General features: G+C 39.7%; 1 protein-coding gene across 6 annotated transcripts in view; it reads left to right on the forward strand.

Annotated features, from left to right (window-relative positions):
• NELL1 (neural EGFL like 1) overlaps positions 1–20905 on the forward strand; it is a 299065-nt gene that overhangs the window by 56303 nt on the left and 221857 nt on the right. For all 6 annotated transcript variants that reach the window (XM_087743099.1, XM_087743091.1, XM_087743107.1 and 3 more), the window contains exons 5-9: positions 5879–5975; positions 12004–12076; positions 12326–12408; positions 17857–17991; positions 18846–18948. In XM_087743099.1, coding sequence (XP_087599225.1) covers positions 5879–5975; positions 12004–12076; positions 12326–12408; positions 17857–17991; positions 18846–18948 — 491 coding nt within the window. The remainder of the gene's footprint in view (positions 1–5878; positions 5976–12003; positions 12077–12325; positions 12409–17856; positions 17992–18845; positions 18949–20905) is intronic.

The raw sequence follows: 20905 nt of genomic DNA on the forward strand, positions 1-20905 counted from the left end.
CTTACTCTATGCAGAGGAAGGTGCGTGTATGTGTGTTAGCATGCAAATATTTTATTCCTTTCAGGAATCCACTGAATATTTTATAGAATTTTTGTTTTGTTTTATGTATATTGTATTCCTTATGTCACAGACACCTACTTGGAATGCGTCCTTGAAAGAGGTGTTTCTGAGGATTGCATAAGCATACTTAATAAACCGAAGTGTGCAGATAGGGTAGAGATATAGATACAAACCACAGGACTATCATGGGTCTTTGTCAATTAATGGCTGTTTTTCTTACTATGTTAGCTAAATGGATCAGTGGTTAGTGAATGTATTCTGAGCACGAACATTTCAAGAAAGAAGGATTGGTTCATAGTTGTATTACTCCAGGTTTATGGTTTAGCTCCTTTGAAATATGTCAGCATAAACGAGGGGCAGATCAAGCTTTCTCTTGGAAAGTGAATGCAGCAATCATAAATCTGAAAGTCTGAAGTATGGAGCAGAGCTTCCATTAACCTAGAGACCTGGGTCTCCTCATGCTGGAGGGGCTGTTCAGTCTGCAGTAATTTTAGAGACCACAGTTCCCTGGAGTCCTCTTTCTAAGCATTCCTGGTCTTGTGAAGTGTACTGTGCATTTCTCTGTGTGGGGATCAAAGCCAAATGTATTGGAAACTGATCTCCAAGGAGCTCTAGACCAGCACTTCATAAACTGGAACTGTAGCAGATATAATTTAGCTGTTCATATGCCAAATACCAAGTATTGGTCAAGTGTGGATAAAGCCATAGAAGGTGACGCACCTCAGCCCAGCAAATCAAGCAAGGGAATGAGAATGATGTGGAAGCTGTGAAAAAAAGAAGGATCCTTTTGTGTCTATTCAGCAACAGTAGCTTTTCAGCCTGAAAAACACCTCTTTTCTTCCAAAAGAAAACCAATGCAGGAAGGGGAGCAGAGCAAGGTTTTTTCCCCACTTCAGAAGCAATAGTTATAAGAGAATTTCACCTTTAAGTAGTACTTTTCTCATTACACTTTGAGATATGTTCATGCTTTATGGGTTTGTCTAAGTGTAGAAAACCCCTGAAAAATCACCTAAATAATGAGTAATATTTGATAGATTTGTAAGTGGCGTACATTTGTGGGTAATCCTAATGTCTGGGTGAAACCCTATTCCCAACTACTTACGCAAGCCTTACCTTAACCATTTTGTATGGCCAGGGTGTCTTCAATACCCATGAAGTCTCTCTCCTCCTCAAAAACCTGCTCTAGGAATGCTGCATCGCTTACAATGTTCTCGTGACTTAAAACACGAACCTGGCAGCCAGGAGACATGCCCAGTTCCTGGCTTTACTCCAGCCGCACATCAGTCAGCTCTGCTGGCTACCAGCCGCCGATGCGTGTAGCTGGTGAAACTCTGTTCGCTGACACTCGAAAACATCTGTTTTCATCTTTATTAAATCCACTGATTGAGAGTTAGTAATGCTATCAATGTTTCTTTGCTCATATTGATTCAAAAGCTTCTTCCATGTAGTTCCAGTTTTTCTTTGTGTAGCTGTTTTACCTTTGTGTAGCAGCTTCCAGTCTTGCTGGAAAAATCCCTTGGATTTTTTTGCATCACTCTCCCTTTTGGTCAGGAGTTTCAGGACTCTTGTTTGGTGGTGTGTTTTGGCTTTTGTTTGTTTGTTTTTCTTTCCCAATTGAACCATGTTCCTTTTTTTTTTTTTTTTTTCTTTGACTGTTATGAATTCAGATGTGTTTTTTGACCTTTTCATTTCCTAAGAGTGTAGAGGGGATTATAGGGGTAGCGATAACCTGTGTGTATGCTTGCTGGGGCTTTTTTGCTGATGTTTAACAGTATGCAGTAATAAAATAAGCTCATGTTGTTCGGAAACCAAATAGTGTCAACCAAAACATCTTTTTACATAAGAAGATAAGCAAGGACTGATCTATATCTCATGCTTTCTCTTGAATCCTAAGCCTGTTACTCATGGGCAGATCGACGGAGAAGAAAACGAAGCAGTCTTTTAGACATATATGAAATAAGGCACAAAGCAACCTTTAATTAATCCCTTAATTTAAGGTAAATACCTGCTTCAGAATTGGAATTAGAGTAGAACAGTAGAGGAATATGGGGAATCCTGAGCATGTGTCTTGTGAATGGCACTTTCTGAAGAGACTCTGGAAGGAAGGTCACTACAGCCTTTTCCACATAGGTTGAAAGTCTTTGCTAAATCCTCAGAAAAGACAAGATAAACCACTTTAGCCTGTCTCTGATTTGTCTTCCTTACTTGCTGTTGGTGAACTGTCATATAAGCATGTCAGTTAGGTTTTGGTTTTTTTTAATATGTAATTGCTGAGAGATATTGTGGAGTTCCTTTATTAACTTTAACTAGGCCAGGTGAATAAGAATCAAATATTCTTCAAAGAGTAGCGTTGTTGAACCTGGTCAGCACTGGGATTTTATCTGTTAGCAGAAATGGAGTTCTTTATGGAATATTGACTAGCCTTTTTACAAGATTAGAAATTTTCTGGTGAGGACAGTATTAACCTAAGTCATGAATAAAGATGTGTTCTATATCCAAAGAGAAATACCTGCTATGATAGTGTAATTCAGTGATTGGTTTTCTCAAGGAGCATGTAAATTCTTTGTTCCTCGTTCAGCATTTTGTGGCAGTTTTGCATTTGAATAATCTTCAGTTTTGCATGAGGTATGGCAGAAGGGGTCTACTTACATTTTAAAATATGGATAGAGATGGTGCATGCAAAATTCCTATAATTCTCAAAACATGGTTTAAAAGAATATCATCTTGTTTTGCTCTTTGAACAGGTAAAACAGCTCAGCATGGTAATTTTATAGATAGTGAGAAGTAATTAACTAGTAGAGGCAGAAATTTCCTAGAGCTTTGAATGTATCATGGTGATGAAATGTGATTAATTAGGGCTAGTGATAATTATAATAAACTTGAGCAATAAAATCATGAGTATTAGAAGTCTTCAGACTCCTGTACTCACATTCTTAAGCTGGAATTTTCATCTATTTTGTTCTTAGGTTTGAGATTTTTGTTGTTGTTTCTTTTGAAGGAAATAGTAAGTTTGCCTCTGGTTTTTTTAGATTGCTTCCATTTGGTTTTGGCAAATGGTGTCCTTCTTTTCTGAATAAGCAAAAGTGGGTGGAATATGTGATTCTCTGTACTTTGACATAAAAGACTTTATAGAGCTTTCTTGAAGTTATTTAATACTGGGAGGTTGTTCTAGGCCTCTGCAAATGTATGACTTTTCCAATAACCTGGTATGGTGGGTTTGACCTTGGCCGGACGCCAGGTGCCCACCAAACCACTCTATCACTCCGCCGCCTCAGCTGGTCAGGGGAGAGAAAAATGTGATGAAAAGCTCGTGGGCTGAGATAAGGACAGGGGGAGATCACTCACCAATTACCATCACGGGCAAAACAGACTCGACTCGGGGAAATTAATTTAATTTATTACCAATCAAATCAGAGTAGGATAATGAAAAATAAACCCAAATCTTAAAACACTTCCCCCCACCCCTCTCTTTTTCCTGGGCTCAACTTCATGCCCGATTTGCTCTACCTTCTCCCCCTCGAATGGTGCAGGGGGACGGGGAATGGGGATGGCGGTCAGTTCATCACACGCTGTCTCTGCTCCTCCTTCCCCCTCAGGGGAGGACTCCTTGCACCCTGCCCCTGCTCCAGCGTGGGGTCCCTCCCATGGCAGACAGTCGTCCATGAACTTCTCCAACGTGAGCCTTTCCCATGGGCTGCAGTTCTTCACAAACTGCTCCCGCGTGGGTCCTTTCCCTGGGTGCAGTCCTTCAGGAACAGATTGCTCCAGTGTGAGTACCCCGCAGGGTCATCAGTCCTGCCAGCAAACCGTCTCCAGAATGGTCTCCTCTCTCCACGGGGCCACAGGTCCTGCCAGGAGCCTTCTCCAGTGTGGGCTTCCCACGGGGTCACAGCCTCCTTTGGGCATCCACCTGCTCCGGTTTGGGGTCCTCCACGGGCTGCAGGTGGATCTCTGCTCCAGCATTAACCTCCATGGGCTGCAGGGGGACAGCCTGCCTCACCGTGGTCTTCCCCAGGGGCTGCAGGGGAATCTCTGCTCTGATGCCTGGAGCACCTTCTCCCCTCCTTCTTCAGTGACCTTGGTGCCTGCAGGGTTGTTCCTCTCACATATTTTTACTCCTCTTTCTGGCTGCAGGTGCGCAGTTTTTCCCCCCCCCTTCCTAAATAAGTTGTCAGAGAGGTGCTACCACCGTTGCTGGTGGGCTTTGCCTTGGCCAGCGGTGGGTGCGTCTTGGAGCCAGCTGCAATTGGCTCTGTTGGACAGAGGGGAAGTTTCCAGCAGCTTCTCACAGAAGCCACCCCTGTAGCCCCCCCACTACCAAAACCTTGCCACACAAACCCAATACACGTGGCAACTTACAACACAAAAATCAATGATTAGACTTTGTGAGCCTGTGCTAGAAACACTTGGAGTGTAAATGGGAAGATAACTGTGCAATGAGTTGTGTTGATTGACTTGTATTTTTCTTTGGTGTTTGTTTTTCATGTTTGTTTTAAAGCCATAGCTTTAAAGAAAGAAGAAAAATAGTTTCACCCCTTTTGAACATACAGATGATTTCACCCCTTTATGCTAGAGGTCTTGACATATTCAGAGTCTTTTCTATTGGCTGTCACGCTGGTGTGATTACACAGCAATACATACTCCCTGTGAGCTGGGTAGTAATGGAAATATATTTCATCATCTTTCATAATCCTTAGTAAGCATTCTGGTTTTGTTATGAAGCAGTAAGTTCGTGGCTCCCACTGATGTCACATGGCAAAACGAGAATCCAGGGTTGGTAACTTTGGTCTTGAAGTTTTCATATTCAAAAATGATGATGTCGTCGTTGTTGTGGTCTGAGTTCCTGAAAAAGGTGTTATGGAAACTTCATGACAGTTTTCCTCAAAATAAACAAATAAAAAACCCAAGCAAAACCTTTTTAAAACTCCAGATTTTTGTGAACTTAAAAATGCTGTGTTACAGCAATTTTTCATGAATTGATTTTAGAAATTTGGTATGTAGATTACTGCATTCATGTGCAAGTTTATGCAGTACATAAAGTTTGTTTGTGGATCTCATGTTACTTGTTATCGTTGTTATTTTTTATTGCTGCTATTTCTAGTCCCTTGAAGAATAACCAAGAAAACGTCTCTGTAGTGCAAGGCACCAAACATACACAAAGAGGTCCCATTCTGTACAAGACCTGTGCCAGTGACCATGGGCAAGCTGGATGTGCAGTAGTGGCAGTGCACGAGAGCACCCAGGCCCAGGGAATTCAGTAACAGCAGCAAACAGGGGTGAAGTGGATGAAATGTAAGATTCAGGTGCAGGGATGAATAGCGCGAATGTAGAGACAAAAAGGCCATGGGAATAGAGGTGGAATAAAGTTTCTTTGTGAAATCTATTCAAAATTCTAAACAGTCTGAAAATCCCAAAGGGTTGTTTCTCTGGTTGGATCTTGTTTGTGACTGCACTTTTTCTCCAGAATGGGTAATTGAGTTTGAAAGAGATCCCTAGGCTAGGATGGTCCCATTTTATTTTCCCTACTATGGTGGGTTCTGTATTTCTTCAGGCTAGTGCTACACAGTTGCACAAGGGAAGTTTCAATTTTATGCTTCATATGTCGGTGATTTTAGTAGGTTTTTTTCCTGTTTGGTTTTTTCTTGCTTTTAAAGTTGTAATATATCTTCAAAACTATCAATGGTAAATATTATGTTTAATGAAAAATATATACATATTTTTTGTTCTACTTTCCATCTTTTATCGTTAACTGATTTTTACTAGGAACTTTTCAGAGGAAAAAGAGGATTCAAGTAATGGCAATGTATTCCCTCTACAGGATTTATGAACGCATCATTGATCCCCCAGAAATGAATTTGACACCTGAAAGTAATTTATGGCTCGGACAGAGAAACAGGAAGCACGGTTTCTTTAAGGTAAGCAGATAAGAAATGATACATGAAGAAGGAAATGAATAAATAGTCAGCAAGATATTTCTCATTAGTTGTCTTACACTCCTGAAATCTGATCTGTATGAATTTTAGTAGAAACTGCGGACTTGGGATTTGAGGTAGGTCCAACACTTAAAGAAAAGGGTCTCTTCCTGCAAGGTAGAGTATCGTAGTCGCTGACTGCAGTGCCCAGTATTTGGGGGTTTTGTTTGGTTTCCTTACCTTAGGTTTCACCTGCCTGCTGTGCTCTGCCTTGCCACTGCTGGGGACAGAACGAGACTGTGTAGGCAGTGTGAGAGTCCTTGGCTTTCATCTTTAAACCTTCACAAAACAACAGCTTTGCTGTGGTCTCCTGGCCAGACAGTGGTGGCCTTAATTTCTCCCGGAGGCCATTTCCTCCTCGATTTTACATGCAGAATACCCTCACCCTGCTGCTGTTTGCCTCCCGTGAGTCTTCCTTGTTTGCCCCTGTCAGCATTGACTTCTAGAGCAGAGAAGGTCTTCTGGCCTGTGACCCTTCCAGCTTTGGCAGATACTAGCTATTGTATGCAGTGCATTTGCCTTGCCGCAAACCAGTAGCTTTTTCTATTCCTGGAGTACCTTCCTTTCTATTTTTCTCAACTAAGCATGTCACTGTGTTTCTCAACAGAGTGAATAGCTGGTCACCTAGTTTTGTTCATAAGCTTCTTTGTCCGTCAGAGCTTCCTTTGCTACCAAACAGCCCAGGCTGAAAGGCTGGCTTGCTGGCCGGACTCGAGCTGCTCCTGCCTTCTAGCTGGAAAGCCTATCTTTTTCCATTTATGAGGCTCCCCAAGACAGCATCATTAGGTAGACTAACATGGGCATGAGGAACTTTTCAGAGGAAAAAGAGGGTTCGAGTAATGGCAATATATTCCAGATTCAGTTAATGGCAATATATTTCCAAAATTGCAAAGGATAGAGAAACAACCTACAACTTGAAAAGCCCTCTCCTATATGTTTTCTTTCAGCTTTTTTTGGCCCCTGGTGAGGCCATATGATTTTCTGGTGGAGGCTGAATTGCTGAACCAACCGACAAACAAAATCCACCAACAAACGAAAACCACCCCCCTCCGCCTGAAAATTCATTCTTTTACTTTGTAAGCAAACTACAGCAAAGTTTCTGATAGTTCTTCCAGTTTTTGGGTAAGAAGCCATGGTGCAGCTGTTTATCAGTGGAAGAGTCTATAGAGCAGTGATAGGCCAATCTGCCTGTCCTCAATATTGGCATGGATTGGTTGCCAGAGCGATTTACCACCCACTCTGTTTCCCTTTGAAGCTGTCAGTTCACAAGACAATTTTAAAAGATGCTGTTTTTCTGAGGACCTCTCCTCGAAGTCCCCAGATTTCAACAAGCTAAGACAATTATTTATGCTAAAAATATTAAAGCATAGCAACTAACAATTTTAATTGTGAAACAGAGGTAAAAATCTAACTTTTAACTTAAATGACGGTCTGAGAGTTGCTCTGAACCTAGGGTACGTTTCATCCTCCAACAGCTGAGCTGCCACTGTGAAGTGAAATTGATAGTATTATTTTATTCTACAGCTGTTGTTTTTTTACCTCAGCTGCTTCCCATAATTCCACAGATGGTAAACATATGTTTATAGCTACATAGGAAAAAAATAAGTTATATTGGATTCGCCCATCTTAAATTCTTGTTTTATGCAGGCAGTCAGAGCCTCAGAACTCTGGGATATTAGATGTTTGTAAATTAATATTTCTATGTGTTAACACTTTGGAAACAGCAGGGTAGCTAATGATATGCTAATGAGCTGAGAGTTTTTATTGATCATAATGAAAGCCGACAAGTGCCTTACTTGGCTTTATGCATGCTTGAATATTTTACTAACTTTCTTCAGGGCAGAAATATAATTGGTTGCATTTTTTTTAATCCTGCTTGAGACTTTCAGAAATCTTACTTTTTTTAATGTTACTCATTGCAAAAACTTTGGATTTTGCCAGTTTGTAAAGAGTACACATCTCTCTCCATATATTTACATGCTCAGCAGGACCTCCCTTTCTTTTTCAGAGCAATTTCTTTCATTGTTTTAGCATATTAAAAAATAGATCTATTTTCCTTGATGTAAACAGAGATCAGCAGGGAAATAAGAGCGTTAAAAAAGAATTGGCATTTTTGTATGTGTGTTGGAGCCATGATAATGTGTGTAACAAAAAGCACTGAATGTTCTGAATATCATACATATACCATACTGTTCTGAATATCATATTTGCCATTCCAAAAATTTTTTTACTTTAGTGATGGTTAATTAATTGCTGTGTCTCTCCATAAATGAATAGCATTAAAGCACATTTTGGGCCATATTGTCGTGCCTATTTTAGGTCATAATTCTTCAGTATATCAGAAGAGGAAGGAAGGGTTATGATATTCATAAGTCACTGTGGCCAGTTGTTGCCAATTTTCTCATTTATGCTTTTGTTTCACATGCTTACTTACAGTGATTATTCCACAAGTAGCCCTGCTGTGTCTGTGGCCTTGCTGGGGAATGAAGTGCTCTATGGCATAATCAAGGGAGTTGAAGTCTTGCCCCTTGCAACTAGTATCTCTTACTAGTTGTAACTTACCTGCTACGGCCAAGCATTTGGAGTTCAGACAGGATGGAATGGTTTTAGCACAGCAGCAGCGGGAGCAAAGGCGGAGCAGACTTAAGACAGCTTTATCTGTTTGCTTTGAAGGGAATCTCAGGAATTACTTCCTTCAAAAAATACATGCTGACCCTTCAGGTTTCTTTGTGTGGCCCAAACCCAAGATTTGTTTTAGGGCTAGAGAATACCATTCTAATCAGATTAGGAAACCAAAGTAAATGCAACTGAAAGGAGGAAGGAGGGTGATACCAGACATCCAAGAACCCTCACTCTGGGATGGATCTGATTGCTGTCAGGATCAGAATTATTTGCAAAATTAATTTTATCGCTGGGGAGAACCCTTCCCCCTCAGGCTCCCTCCAAAGAGCTGCTGCAGAAATGAGCTTATTAATGCGTTGCTGACTAGGTGATTTATGTCGAAAGATGGTAATTTTCATATCTGCTATAGTGGGCTCTATTGATCCTGCTGCTGTGTCTGGGGATTGTATAGTAGGTGCTTGAGAAGTATATTGGTATTTTTACTGCACAGCATCATATGTATACTTGAGCCTCTGTAGTCGTGTTGGTCTCGGAGTCGTACAGACTGAGGCGAGGTAAATACAGTGCCAAGGGCAGCTGGTCAGGCGCCTGGCACGGGGCATGCCTGTCCTGTGTAGGGGAGCACAGTGCTGATCTGGCGGTGTTGGCGTAGTATTGCCTAGGCATGGGGTTTCGGGCACATCTGCTGGTGCCTCCGTGCAGAGCCTTTCACGGCCCTGGCTGATGCAACTGGCACAGCTGTGTGGCACGCGTTGTCTCTGTGGGAGAAGTAGGTTTTACAGAGGGTGAACGGCAGTGGAGGAAATGAAAATGCAGAAGTGGAGAGCTTATGGAATATATGAGCCTTTTCACGGAATGTGGGAGGAGTCCTCTATTTAATAGAGACATGAGAAGTGCAATAAACAGGGTTTTTGTATTACATCCTCATGGGATGGGCTTGATATTTAGTGCTGCAGGCCTGAATTTAATCTTGTAGCTGGTAATCTGCCTGCACAGATGAAGGCTCTTCAAGCTAGTGAATCCTGATACTGAACTGAAGCTTTGGTTGTAATTAGCCAAATGCTTAAATGATAACATAGAGGTGATGTCTGCTTGGGAAAGGCGAAACCGTGAAGATATTGACCACTGACATCTCCCTGTCAAGGCCAAATCCTGGTGTCGTTTCACAGAATGTGCACTGAAGAACTCCACCCTGTGCCAAAGTGAACCAGAGCCCTTGGCTTCCCGTGGAGAGCTGTGCACGTTTAATTCTCCTGGCTGTGGCTGTAGAAAGCTCTCGGCAACCCAGACTTAATGCTGAAGGAGGAATAGTCCAAGTTTGTTTGTATGTGTTACAATAATTATGGCTGTAATAAGGGTTTGCCTGTAACGAAATCTTTCTATTAAAAAACTACATCAGCGAAATTTCTGGTCTTTGAAGATTCACTTCTGTATTTGATCATATTAAATCTGTTTCAGAGGGTCTATAGACTTTATAGAAGGCATCTATACTGGTGAATTGAAGTTCATACATTTTGCCATGGTAACATGCTTTAGTGTAGCCAGAAATTAAGACACAAAAAATAGTTGTGTTTCCTCTTCAGGTTGTATTTAAACGCAAATCTATCCAAAAGACAATTGAGGGGTGGGCCTCTGATGCAACAAAGGCATTTGAAGTTCAATTTGCACTTCTAAAAAGAAGGCTGAGGAAACCGTCACTTCTCTCTGGCTGATGTGTTGTTAGCTGTGCAATATGGTCTGGTGAAACTTTGTAATCTCATTTACTCTCTTGGTTAAGCTTTTCGCTGGAGAGGCTTAAGCATTGAAATATATTTTTGTGCTGCACCTTCTAGTTTCTCACTGATGACTGCTAGCAGAAAGTATATAAAATGGCTTTCAGGATGTTCCTTTTCCAGTGACAGTATTACTTCTCATTATTATGATGGTTTCATTATTCTCACAGATGAAAAGGTTAATAAATGTCTATACTTTTGCAAGAAAGACAGCGTGATCTGATTATGTCTATTAGTATTTTCAGTTAATGTTTGATCATGAAACAGTGCTTGCTGATTACCTTCTGCTGTTTTAGCAAATGAACACGCAGACGTTAAATGTTATTTACTGTATTCACCAGGCTTCAAGGGCTATATGAGGTCTGTATTTTATTTACGGATGGAGTTCAATGTTTTGAGCAAGCAACTATGTCCTTGGACTGCAAAATTCACTTTATTGCAATTTAACTAAAAATTAAAACATAGTCTTACAAATCAGTTATTTAATTAGATAATAACTGCTGCGATGACAAATTTCCTTTCAAATTAAAGAAATTCTTCTGCGTCTGGGAGGAGATAGAGCAATGTCACTACATCTGATTAACAGTCAGGGGAAGCGCAAATAGCAGCAGCAGAAGTCTCTTGCTTTCCCTTGCTCTTCCCCCTTAGTGACCGTGACATTGTTAAAGCTCATGGATCTTGTGGAGTAAGTATGTTACAGAGGCAAAGATGGAGCAAGAGCTTTGTACTGAGCTTAAAAGAGCAAAGACAAGCTTCAGCGTTTTCTAGGCTATTTGAAGGATTTAGGGTTGTTCAGGAGCCAGGTGTGCAGGGATACTGGGCGACCCTTCGTGTCTGCTCCTTCCGTCGGGGATATCCTTGCAAGTCGGGGATAACGGAGGGTGCAGTCGGCACCGGACCTTTTGGTCCTTCCTCTCTCCTGTCCTGCCCGGTTCAATTTCTGGGGCTCGTACTACCTGCACTAGCTGGCTCTGACTGTGGAGTCCTGATTCCTGCCAGTCCTGCATAGGGGATCTTTCCATCTGTCTGGGTTAGAGGGAGGATTTAATTCTAACGGATGGCAGGATTACATGAACTGCCTCTTGTGATACTAAGCTAGTAGGCTAAACTAAACCAAACAACTGAAGTATAGACTCTTACTTACCTCTTGCACTATATACTTCTCATAATGTTTGATTTCACAGTCTTATTTGCCTAAATCACTAAAGAGTACTGCTGTGTTTTCTTTTTGTCTTTTAGCAAAGTGTGTCATAGGCTTGAATAACGGATATTATTTCACTGCTTTTTCACCAGTCTCATCCCATTTTAAGACATTTAAGCAGCTTATATTTGGCAATTGCAAAACACAAAGCAGTATTATTTCTGCGTTCTATGAAAATTAATATCCAAACACACAGGAAGGTAGAGAGGAGTAGTTTTTATATTTTGTCCATCTTCAGTTGGACAAAATATTCTCCTCACGAGAAGAGTGAGCTGGTCAATTTTTTGTACCCACTTAAGAGACTTGTGAAACAGCTTGTACAGATCTAAGCGAATGCTTGTAAACTGTATTACCAATTTTCTCTTCTTTTACAAAGGGTGTTATTCAGGATGTGAAAATCATCTTTATACCTAATGGATATATAATGCAGTGTCCTAATCTGAATCGCAGTAAGTAGCAATTTCTTTATTTTCTCTGTTTTAGATTTTTTTCATACAAATTATTTCTTTGCTTTAAAAATAATATTTTCAAGCTTGTCATTTTTGCATGTGCTGACTTCCAGAAGGCAAAAATTCTGTGTAAACAGCTTGCATTTTATGTTCAGATAACCAGTATTATATCAGACTTGATTTATTTATGGGTTATTGTGTCTTTCCTTCTCTTCCTTTTCCTTTTCTCTTTACTATTCCTTTTTTGAGCATGCCCGACCTGCAGTGATTTCTTAAGTCTGGTGCAAGGAATCATGGATTTGCAAGAACTCCTGGCAAAAATGACTGCAAAAGTAGGTACCTAAGCTTCTTTGTCAGTTACCCATTTCCTTCTGTGCTAAGACCAACATGAAAGTATTTATTCCTTATGCAATTATTCTACATTTTCATGGTACGGCCATTTTTTTTTCCTCCTTCTGCCAGTAGCCCTATCTGCAGTGGACTTACAGATACAGCTTCACGGATGTCACTTAAACCTCATACAGTTTCTATTGTCTGCTTTATTATTTGTAAGATAGTGACAAATTGCCCAGGGTCTGATTTTTTTTTTTTTTTTTTTTTTTTTTTTTTAAGAAGCCTTAGCATGATTTCCCTTTTCATGCTGAGGAATAAATGCAGAAACAAAGGAGTGAAATCCCTCCACAATTTCCTCACCATGTGATGCTGTCAGAGGGCGTGTGTTTGCCTGTGGGAAGTCCTGTGAAGTCTTCAGGACTGGCGTAGTCTCCTTCCTGGGAATTGAAATGAGGCCCCAAAATGGAAATGCCTGTGAAGCTGCCGGCTGTGCTGATCTTGACATCACCTTTGATAAATGGTTTTTACCAGTGTAAAAGTTAACCCAGCTCCAGGTGGTGTGGTGTGTGCTTGATTTTTTTGTTTGTTTGTTTTTTCTCCCCCCTGCCCTCCCAGTTTGGATTGTGAGTAGGATGAATGGGAAGCTATAGTGTTTTGGTATTTTTTTTTTTTTTTGGGATTTTGGAGATTTTCTTTAGGCTCTGCTCCCACAATACACAGTCAACCTCTGTGTCAGCCAAGGCCCTTCAGCTGAGGCTGTGGTCAAGTTCTGGGGTAGGAAGGTGTGTTTTAGAGGTGACTGAACCCCTGATGTGTGTTTAAAGGGTGAGCTGTGAACGCTTTTTGAGGTTAATGTTGGTGAACCATCTGGTCTGTGGTAAAGGGCAATTAATTGTCTCCTCTGAAACGGCACTTATGCGTTAATTACTTATAGATTTCAATGCAACTACAACCAACCTGTAGATGCCTTCAATCTCAATGTAGTTACCAAACGGGAATTTCAAAAATAGGATTTGCAGAATAGCGCTACTAGCATAAAAGCATTATACTTTTGACTGTGCTGCCTTTAAGTGTGCTTTTCCTTCCTAATAGGAAAAGGGAAACTTTGTTTTTAGAGAGTGTGCGCATTATGCTGACAATCCACTTACTCAGCTGACACGCTTTGGACAGGCTGACTCTGAATGTGAAATGTGAAGCTTTTAGTTCAGTTTGCTGGTTGTACTGTGAAAGAGAGGCAATTATTTTGAGCCCTGCTGGTGGTATGAGCAAGTTCCAATTATGCACTGTACTGAGTAACTTGCTTTCTCTGCTGTTAATTATATTTTTGCTTGCTAGTAGTTTATGAGGGGAAGCAAATAACACAGTATTTGTACTGCAAAGACTCCGTGCTTCCATAAAGTGGTGCTGGGATAATCCTTCGTTGCAAGTTCCTTTTCTGTTGTAGCAGTGCACTGACTGTTTCATTGCAGTTGTTACAGAAATATTGTTGTCCAGGAAAAATGCTTGCAGCAGGAAAGGAAGTTAATTTGGTAGACAAATGGAAGTTAAAAATGGAGGGACTTGAGGGAAGCATTAAGGTTTGTATCTGCCTTTTCTGTCCTAGCCACAGTAGCCACAAGTGGTACTAATGTAGATACAAGTATATCATACGGGGATGATGCAAGGCAAAGAGCAAGGCTTAGAAGGGCCATGCCGCTGCCTGCAGAGATCCTGTTTAGCAGGGCAGGTGGTCAGAGAACGGCTTGCTAACGTACATGAGCAATGAACCCCAGCACCTGGTCCTGCACCAAAAGATGCGGAGCATGAACTTGACATTTTGGAAAAGCGGGCCCCATGGTTTGGTGTCCACTTGTTCCTTTTAGGCTCCGCTATATCTAGGATTTCAGCTTCTCCTTCAATCTCTGTTTGGTTAGAGCTGTATTACAGCACTGAATACACCAGTGAATGTTGTTTGTGGTGAATGTGTACGTGCAGTTTGTATAACGTAAAACTATGAAGACTCAGACCAGGGCTTGTCTGAGAAGAAAACATCAGACTAGTGGCTTCAGGCTCCAGTAATTTTGGTAACAGTGCAAATTCTGCAGTACGTAGGCAGGAGGAGAGAGCCCTCTTGCTTGGGCTTTACCTCAGCGTCCCGTGAGGCCAGTGCTGGCTCGGGGTGGGACACAGGGGCTCTAGAAGGGGCCCAGCAGAGCATTGTCTACCGCAGATTGTCATGGCGTGCTATGCACAGGAGCATTTGATCATGACCTGTAACAAGCTCACCACTGTTATGTCCTCTTCCTACTGATGTCTTGTAAGGACATATCTTTTAAAGATGAATAAATGCTAGCTTTTAAAGCCTATTTTATTTTTGTCATCATTTGAATTAATTCTGTGAATCTTTCTGGTATATATGTTTAATTGATTTAATCTTGTGTCCTTAAATAGAGAGATACCATAGGGCAGAGTGGTAGAAATCTGGCTAAAATGTTGATGTGCTGCAGGAGAAAAGGATCCTGTTATATTTCAGCATTTCCAACTGCCATGCTGCAATGCTGTTAGTTCCTCTTTAAATATAATGGCTAAAGTAGTTCATGCAACTTTAACAATTTACTGAAATCAGTCTGGGTATCTCCTGCATTTCTTTGAGTGGAATATAATTTCTTTTTGGTAAATTATGGGCTCAGACTAGGATGTGCTTTATATTCAGATGTGCTTGTTACATGAAGACTTCCAGCACAAAACTTTCTACTGAATCTTTGCCTGGTTGAGTTCAGAAAGGCTGAAGCTTGAGCTTGATTAAAACCAAGAAAAATCAAGCTCTTGAGTTCATTGATGGACTAGTTAATCTCTTTTGTTTACATAATGGATTTATATGGCTGTGAATACTTCTATGATTACAAAATTTTCCATGTAAATTTTGATAGTTTTGGGGGCTTTTTTGATATTTTTTTAATTAGTTTTGCCAGAAACAATAAATTTTTAACAGAAGTCTGTCATCTTTCAGTTATTTGTATGGGCAGAGGAGAAGCAAGGAAAGCGTTAGATAAGTTTTGTGAATAATAACTAGCCAAATATTCCTGAATGCTAAGAACGTAGGATTCGGTTAGTATATGGAAAATGTTTGGTATGGTGTGGGCTTCTTCTCCCTCATTAGTTTATTTCTATTCATAAGCTAAAAAATGTTTGAAGCTTGAGAATTTTCTACTGATGTTTTAAATGTTCAACAGATCTAGTGTGCATTTAGCAACATTTGGAAGGATATTTCATCTAATTTTAAGGAATTCATTGTTTTATTGAGCTCAGTAGAAATTTTTCAATCAAGGCTTGAAGTTTAGAAACAAATGGAATGTTTCTGGTCACTCTAGTACAGCAGGTAACAGTTAAATGTTGTTTCTGAGCAGATTCTGTGGGCAGTGATACATTCATTGACCTCTGTGTATTGGAGGGTTTGTTGTTGCATGCCTTCCGTCTGGTGATCTACTTGATTGATCTGCTATGTTTAAAGGTATTTCTTAGAACAGGAGGTAAATGGTATTTAAGTAAATAAAACTTAAGATAATGCAAATGACAGAAAAAGGTAATAAATTGAAAATATTTATTTTCTTAAAGTTTTGTTCTTTTTCTAGGGAATAATTTCTAGGACAAAGGACAATATCAAGTACCACTATCAAATCTGGGTGTTTCTAAAGTCCTTTATCTCCAAAATTTGTATAGCCCATTTATATGGGAATGCTCATTAAAAAAAATACAAGATATGTAAATAAAGATGTGTAAGACAAATCAAACACCTTTTAAACAAAACTAAATATATTTTATATACTGTAAATATAATGGCTAAATATGATGACCTGAAAAGGGTTTCTGCTGAGAACAAGTGGCTCAGTGAGAGGATAGTTTTGCCTCTAAAATGTGAAAAGCTGTTTTGAAGTCCTCAGATCATGCTGAGTTTGGGGGAGATGAGTACCAATCCCCTATAATCCCAGAATAACAACTTAAGAAATAAAGAGCTTTTATTCAGGGCTTTCCCTCATGGGGACTGCAGAGAGAAAAAAAAAATCACAGAAATTTTCTTCATATTTCTTTTCTTTTTCTTCCCCTTAAATATGTTGCTCTTCTACTGGCAGGAATGAAAAAGGATATATTAGAATACTTTCATTTAAAGTGGATGGAATTTTAGAGGATGGAAATATATGAAATTCAGGTATATGCCATTATGTAAAAAAATACTATAGCACCGTGCATTCTTTTTTTAATAAAATTTGCTACTATTAAAATGTAGCAACCTATAATGTAGGATAGTAGCATCATATTTATAACAGAATAGAATATGCATTCATCTTGTTTTGTGCCAGATTTAGGTAGCCTTGCTGTTTGCAGTGGCTTCAGCGTGATGGCTTATACGTACAAGACAAACGTGAATGTAAGAAAAATCAAGACCTTGAGAAACTCTCATCCAGCTGGCACTAGGGTAATTTTTAGAGCAATGGCAGTCTGAGGCCTGAAGAATGCACATATTTACTTCTAAATACTAAGTCTGTATTTCTTTATTTTTAGTATTAGTAAATGGGAAAGTCATTTTGAGTGCTCTTAGGGATTAGAGATGATGGCACTAGGTACAGGGTGTGCATAAATGGGGGTTGTTCCTCTCTAAAGGATGGTAAGATGGTACCTTGTACGAAGGGGACGTCTGTGATATGGCTTAGGAGAAAGTGGTTCAAAAAACCTTTTCCTTTTCTGGTGCTACATGAATGAGCATTGTCCCCACTTATTGTGTAGTATCTCATCAGTAAACATAGCAATTGCTAGTATGCAGATGTAATGCTTGGAAAAGCTGCATCATTTTTAGCTTCTTGATAGGCATTTTAGGAGTTGGAATTGAGGAGGTAATGGGAACAGCAAGGAGCATTAAGAGCTAGCCACCAGCCCAGGGTTTACTCCAGAACATTAATCACACTCTGGGAATATTTTGTACTACGCTCAATTAAGATGCTTTCTTTCACCTCTGAATCCCACTTGCTATTATAAGGTTAAGACCTTTCTAAAAGTCAGAAAGTATTAGTCTGACTGATGTTTAGCAATGATGACATGGGGATGGTTAGGGAAAGTCATGCTTTTTGACGTGTAATCGGGTTGATGAGCAATTAAGACTTTTCTTTTTAAAAACAATTGTAGTTTGTGTACTGTTGGCAGTGCCTGGACATTCCTCAGAGGATCTTAGTGGGGTTTGTTACAGTACAAGAGACAGTTGTATGAGTCATAAACTGTTGTCAATTGACATGGATAGTTCCATCAAAGTCTGAGGAGTAGCATTGTTTTGTACCTGCTGACATCCTGGTTCAGTGTTTCGAAGGTTGTAGTCAAATTTGGTTCGGCTAAGAATAAGTATACTGCTTTCTCATATTTGCTTTTTTAAATCATGTGTTTGAATTGCAGAAATCTCATCAAGTTACTTTCATTTATAGTTAAATTATGCAGAAACAAGACTGAGTCAATTGGAAGACTGTCACTGTGAGAAGACTTGTCAAGTAAATGGATTGATCTATAGAGACAAAGACTCATGGGTCGAAGATGATCACTGCAGGAATTGCACTTGCAAAGTAAGAATTTCTAAAGGCTTTAAGGAGTAGGACCTAATTAAAATGTGAAAATGGTCCCTGAATACATAATGTTAACTTTGAGAATTATTATGTTTTTAGTATGCATCTAGTGGCAGTATGAACAATAGGGAGGGAAATGGTGAAATAAATAAAAAATTGACATTGCTTATGCACAGGCTTCATAAATAAAATCTGTTTTCCCTTGACAACGCTCTCTTATTTGTTCTACTTATATCTGTGAGGACTTGACGGTTTTGGGGTGAAAGCGTGGCATTGTCTGTGTTTGGTTTGGAATTGTTTTCACTGTAGTAGTTTTTTAAAAAAGGAAGCATTATCTTAATAGTATTCATAGATGCTTAGCTGCATCTGGCATGGTAACAACATGCAGATTCTGTTTTCAGTGTTTATCACTGAAAAATCAAGGAACAGAAGAGAATTAGTATGTAAATCTTGTCTCGTTGAAATTATTTGATAAATATCTGAAGAGAGTCTTTGTTTGCTCAAGAAAATAGAAAACGGATTGTTAAAAATCTCAGAGATGATTGGCACAGCCTACAGAAAGTGATGCTTATGTTCTTGTAAAGATGGGCTTAGGTTTTCCACTTAATGCGCTTTGCTCAGGGAAAGTGGGGTAAAACCAGTAATATATATCAAAATGGGATAGTTCACCTTCAGATGCATTTTGATTCAAGTTCGCGGTTGGATAGGACTGAACTTGTTACTGTAGGATGGGCCTATGACCCACAATGCTATTTTTATTTACTTAAATAGTTTTCTGTCTTCCATGTTTTGTGTAAAAGACACATTAATTACAACAGTCGTAGTTGAATTTTGTCTTAAAAATCTTTGCTTAGAGTGGAGCTGTGGAGTGCCGAAGGATGTCCTGTCCCCCTCTCGATTGTCCTCCTGATGCTCTCCCAGTGCATGTGGAAAGCCAGTGCTGCAAAATATGCAAGGGTAAGTACGTCACGTGGACCTCTTTAGTTTCACCCTCTATTTAAGCAGAGTTAAACTTGTCCTGAAAGCAGGCGCATTTTATAATGACTTTCGTATGTCCTGGTGATTCAGGTAACGTGAGGCACAGTGGCAAACTTGATTGGAAAGGAAAATAAATAATTACTGAGAAATGAACAAGTATTGCAAATTTCTAAGATTCTCTTTTTACCTATTGTCAGCGTAAAATGATTCATCTACTTGTTTAGGGTTGGGAATCCTTACTTGGCTTCAGCTTGTATCTCCTGTTGACGTTGAGGAGCATCAAGCCTATGGTCTGAACTTTCTGTAGCGATGAGGAATAAATTGAGCTGTTATCCTTTTGCCTATCTTTTATTTTGGGTTGGAAGGTTGTTCTTTAAAATAAACATGACAGAATTTCAGACCTTGAGTTAGTATCAATGTGTGGACTGATAGTTTGCTGTAATTAATTTCAAAATAAATTTACGAGAAGAAAGAAAAAAAAGTAAATTTTGTGATCAGTGGTGTTGTCAGCTTTCAGTTCCTTCTGCTGGAAACGAAAGCTATAAGTAACATTTCTGGAAAGAATATTCAATATTTGTTGCCTCAATGGTAGTACAAGGGACAAAGACAATTTATGTATGGAAATTTTAGCTGAATACTGATGCCAGTCTTACCTTAAGAAGCACAAATTATCTTTCCCCCCACCCCCTCTATTCTTGGAGACTAGTAAACTTCATGCATGAGTTTTTCAGTAATTCATAGGACAGGGTTGTTGAATTATTTTAAGATTTATTAGGAAAATAATAACACTTTTTTAGCATTCTGTTGCCTTTCTTCAGTCAGTGAATTCATTAGTCCCATAAACAAATGTCCTTTAGCTGTGATCTTGCACTTGCTCTTGTTTACTCATGTCAACTCATTTCTCTCGGCTATATGCCAGTACGAGTATTCTGCTTACTAAAAGATGCTTATGAACAGGGTACTTGGGTGGTAAAGTGGCTATGCTGGCCGGTGCTTTTTGTCTAAAAATATTTTTATCTGTAACGTTGAGAGTCTAGAAAGTTCTTTCATGAACCTGGATGCTTCTCTTGACACGCCTTTGCTGACATGCATGTATGCACAACGGTCAAAAACGATCAAAATCTGACACAAAGGAATTGCAAGGCACAAAATTGTAGATTCAATGTAAATGAGTAAACTGTGTTCCTGTTATTCGTAATGGAAAGATGAACAATCAAACTTGCCTTTTGTCAGTGATTGGCACAAACTTGACTCGTTATTCTGACAAGAACTCACCGTGTCAGTCAATGGGAAGAGATGTATGGAAGTTGATTGAAATTGATTGTAAATGCCAGCTCCTTGACAGAATGATGTGCTAGGGCCACAGTCAGTCACTTTGGGGTAGATAGTAGTAATTGTTGAGGCTTTCCGAAGAGCTGCACCGCAGGTGTTAATTTCTCCGTGCTTTTCCTATTTAGCTCTGATAGAATCATCAGTTGTAATTTGCTGTCTCTAGGGATTATTGAATAGCTGGATTATTGAACAGCTTCCTGTCTTAGCTGAGGGTTAACGAACAAAGTAGCTCTAATGTCTGATATGTTAAGGGTTTTAAAAATGGGGCGGTTCTGTTTTGATCCCTGCCATGTTGTGTTAGCCGTCCAACTAATATTTGACAAAAGACATAATTTTGTTTAATATGTCATCCCTTTTCAGAGTTGTGCATTAACTTGCTTGCTGGTGTGTCCATTCTTTTGTTAAAAGCAGTCATGTCAGGAGAATAGACAGAAAGAAAAAGGAAATTTCTCTAATTCGTCTTCTCCCCAAAATGGTTACCGGGATTCCTAATTTAAACAAAGCTTCCTGATCTGAAGTTTTCCTCATAAGTGAGATCACAACAACTCAGGCATAAAAACTAGGGCAGCTTTAGAAAAATGAAGAAAACTAGGATACCGAAAGG

Source organism: Nipponia nippon, unplaced genomic scaffold (assembly GCF_047370975.1).
Source record: "Nipponia nippon isolate SJK-2023a ecotype South Korea unplaced genomic scaffold, ASM4737097v1 scaffold_10, whole genome shotgun sequence".
Classification (NCBI taxonomy): domain Eukaryota; kingdom Metazoa; phylum Chordata; class Aves; order Pelecaniformes; family Threskiornithidae; genus Nipponia; species Nipponia nippon.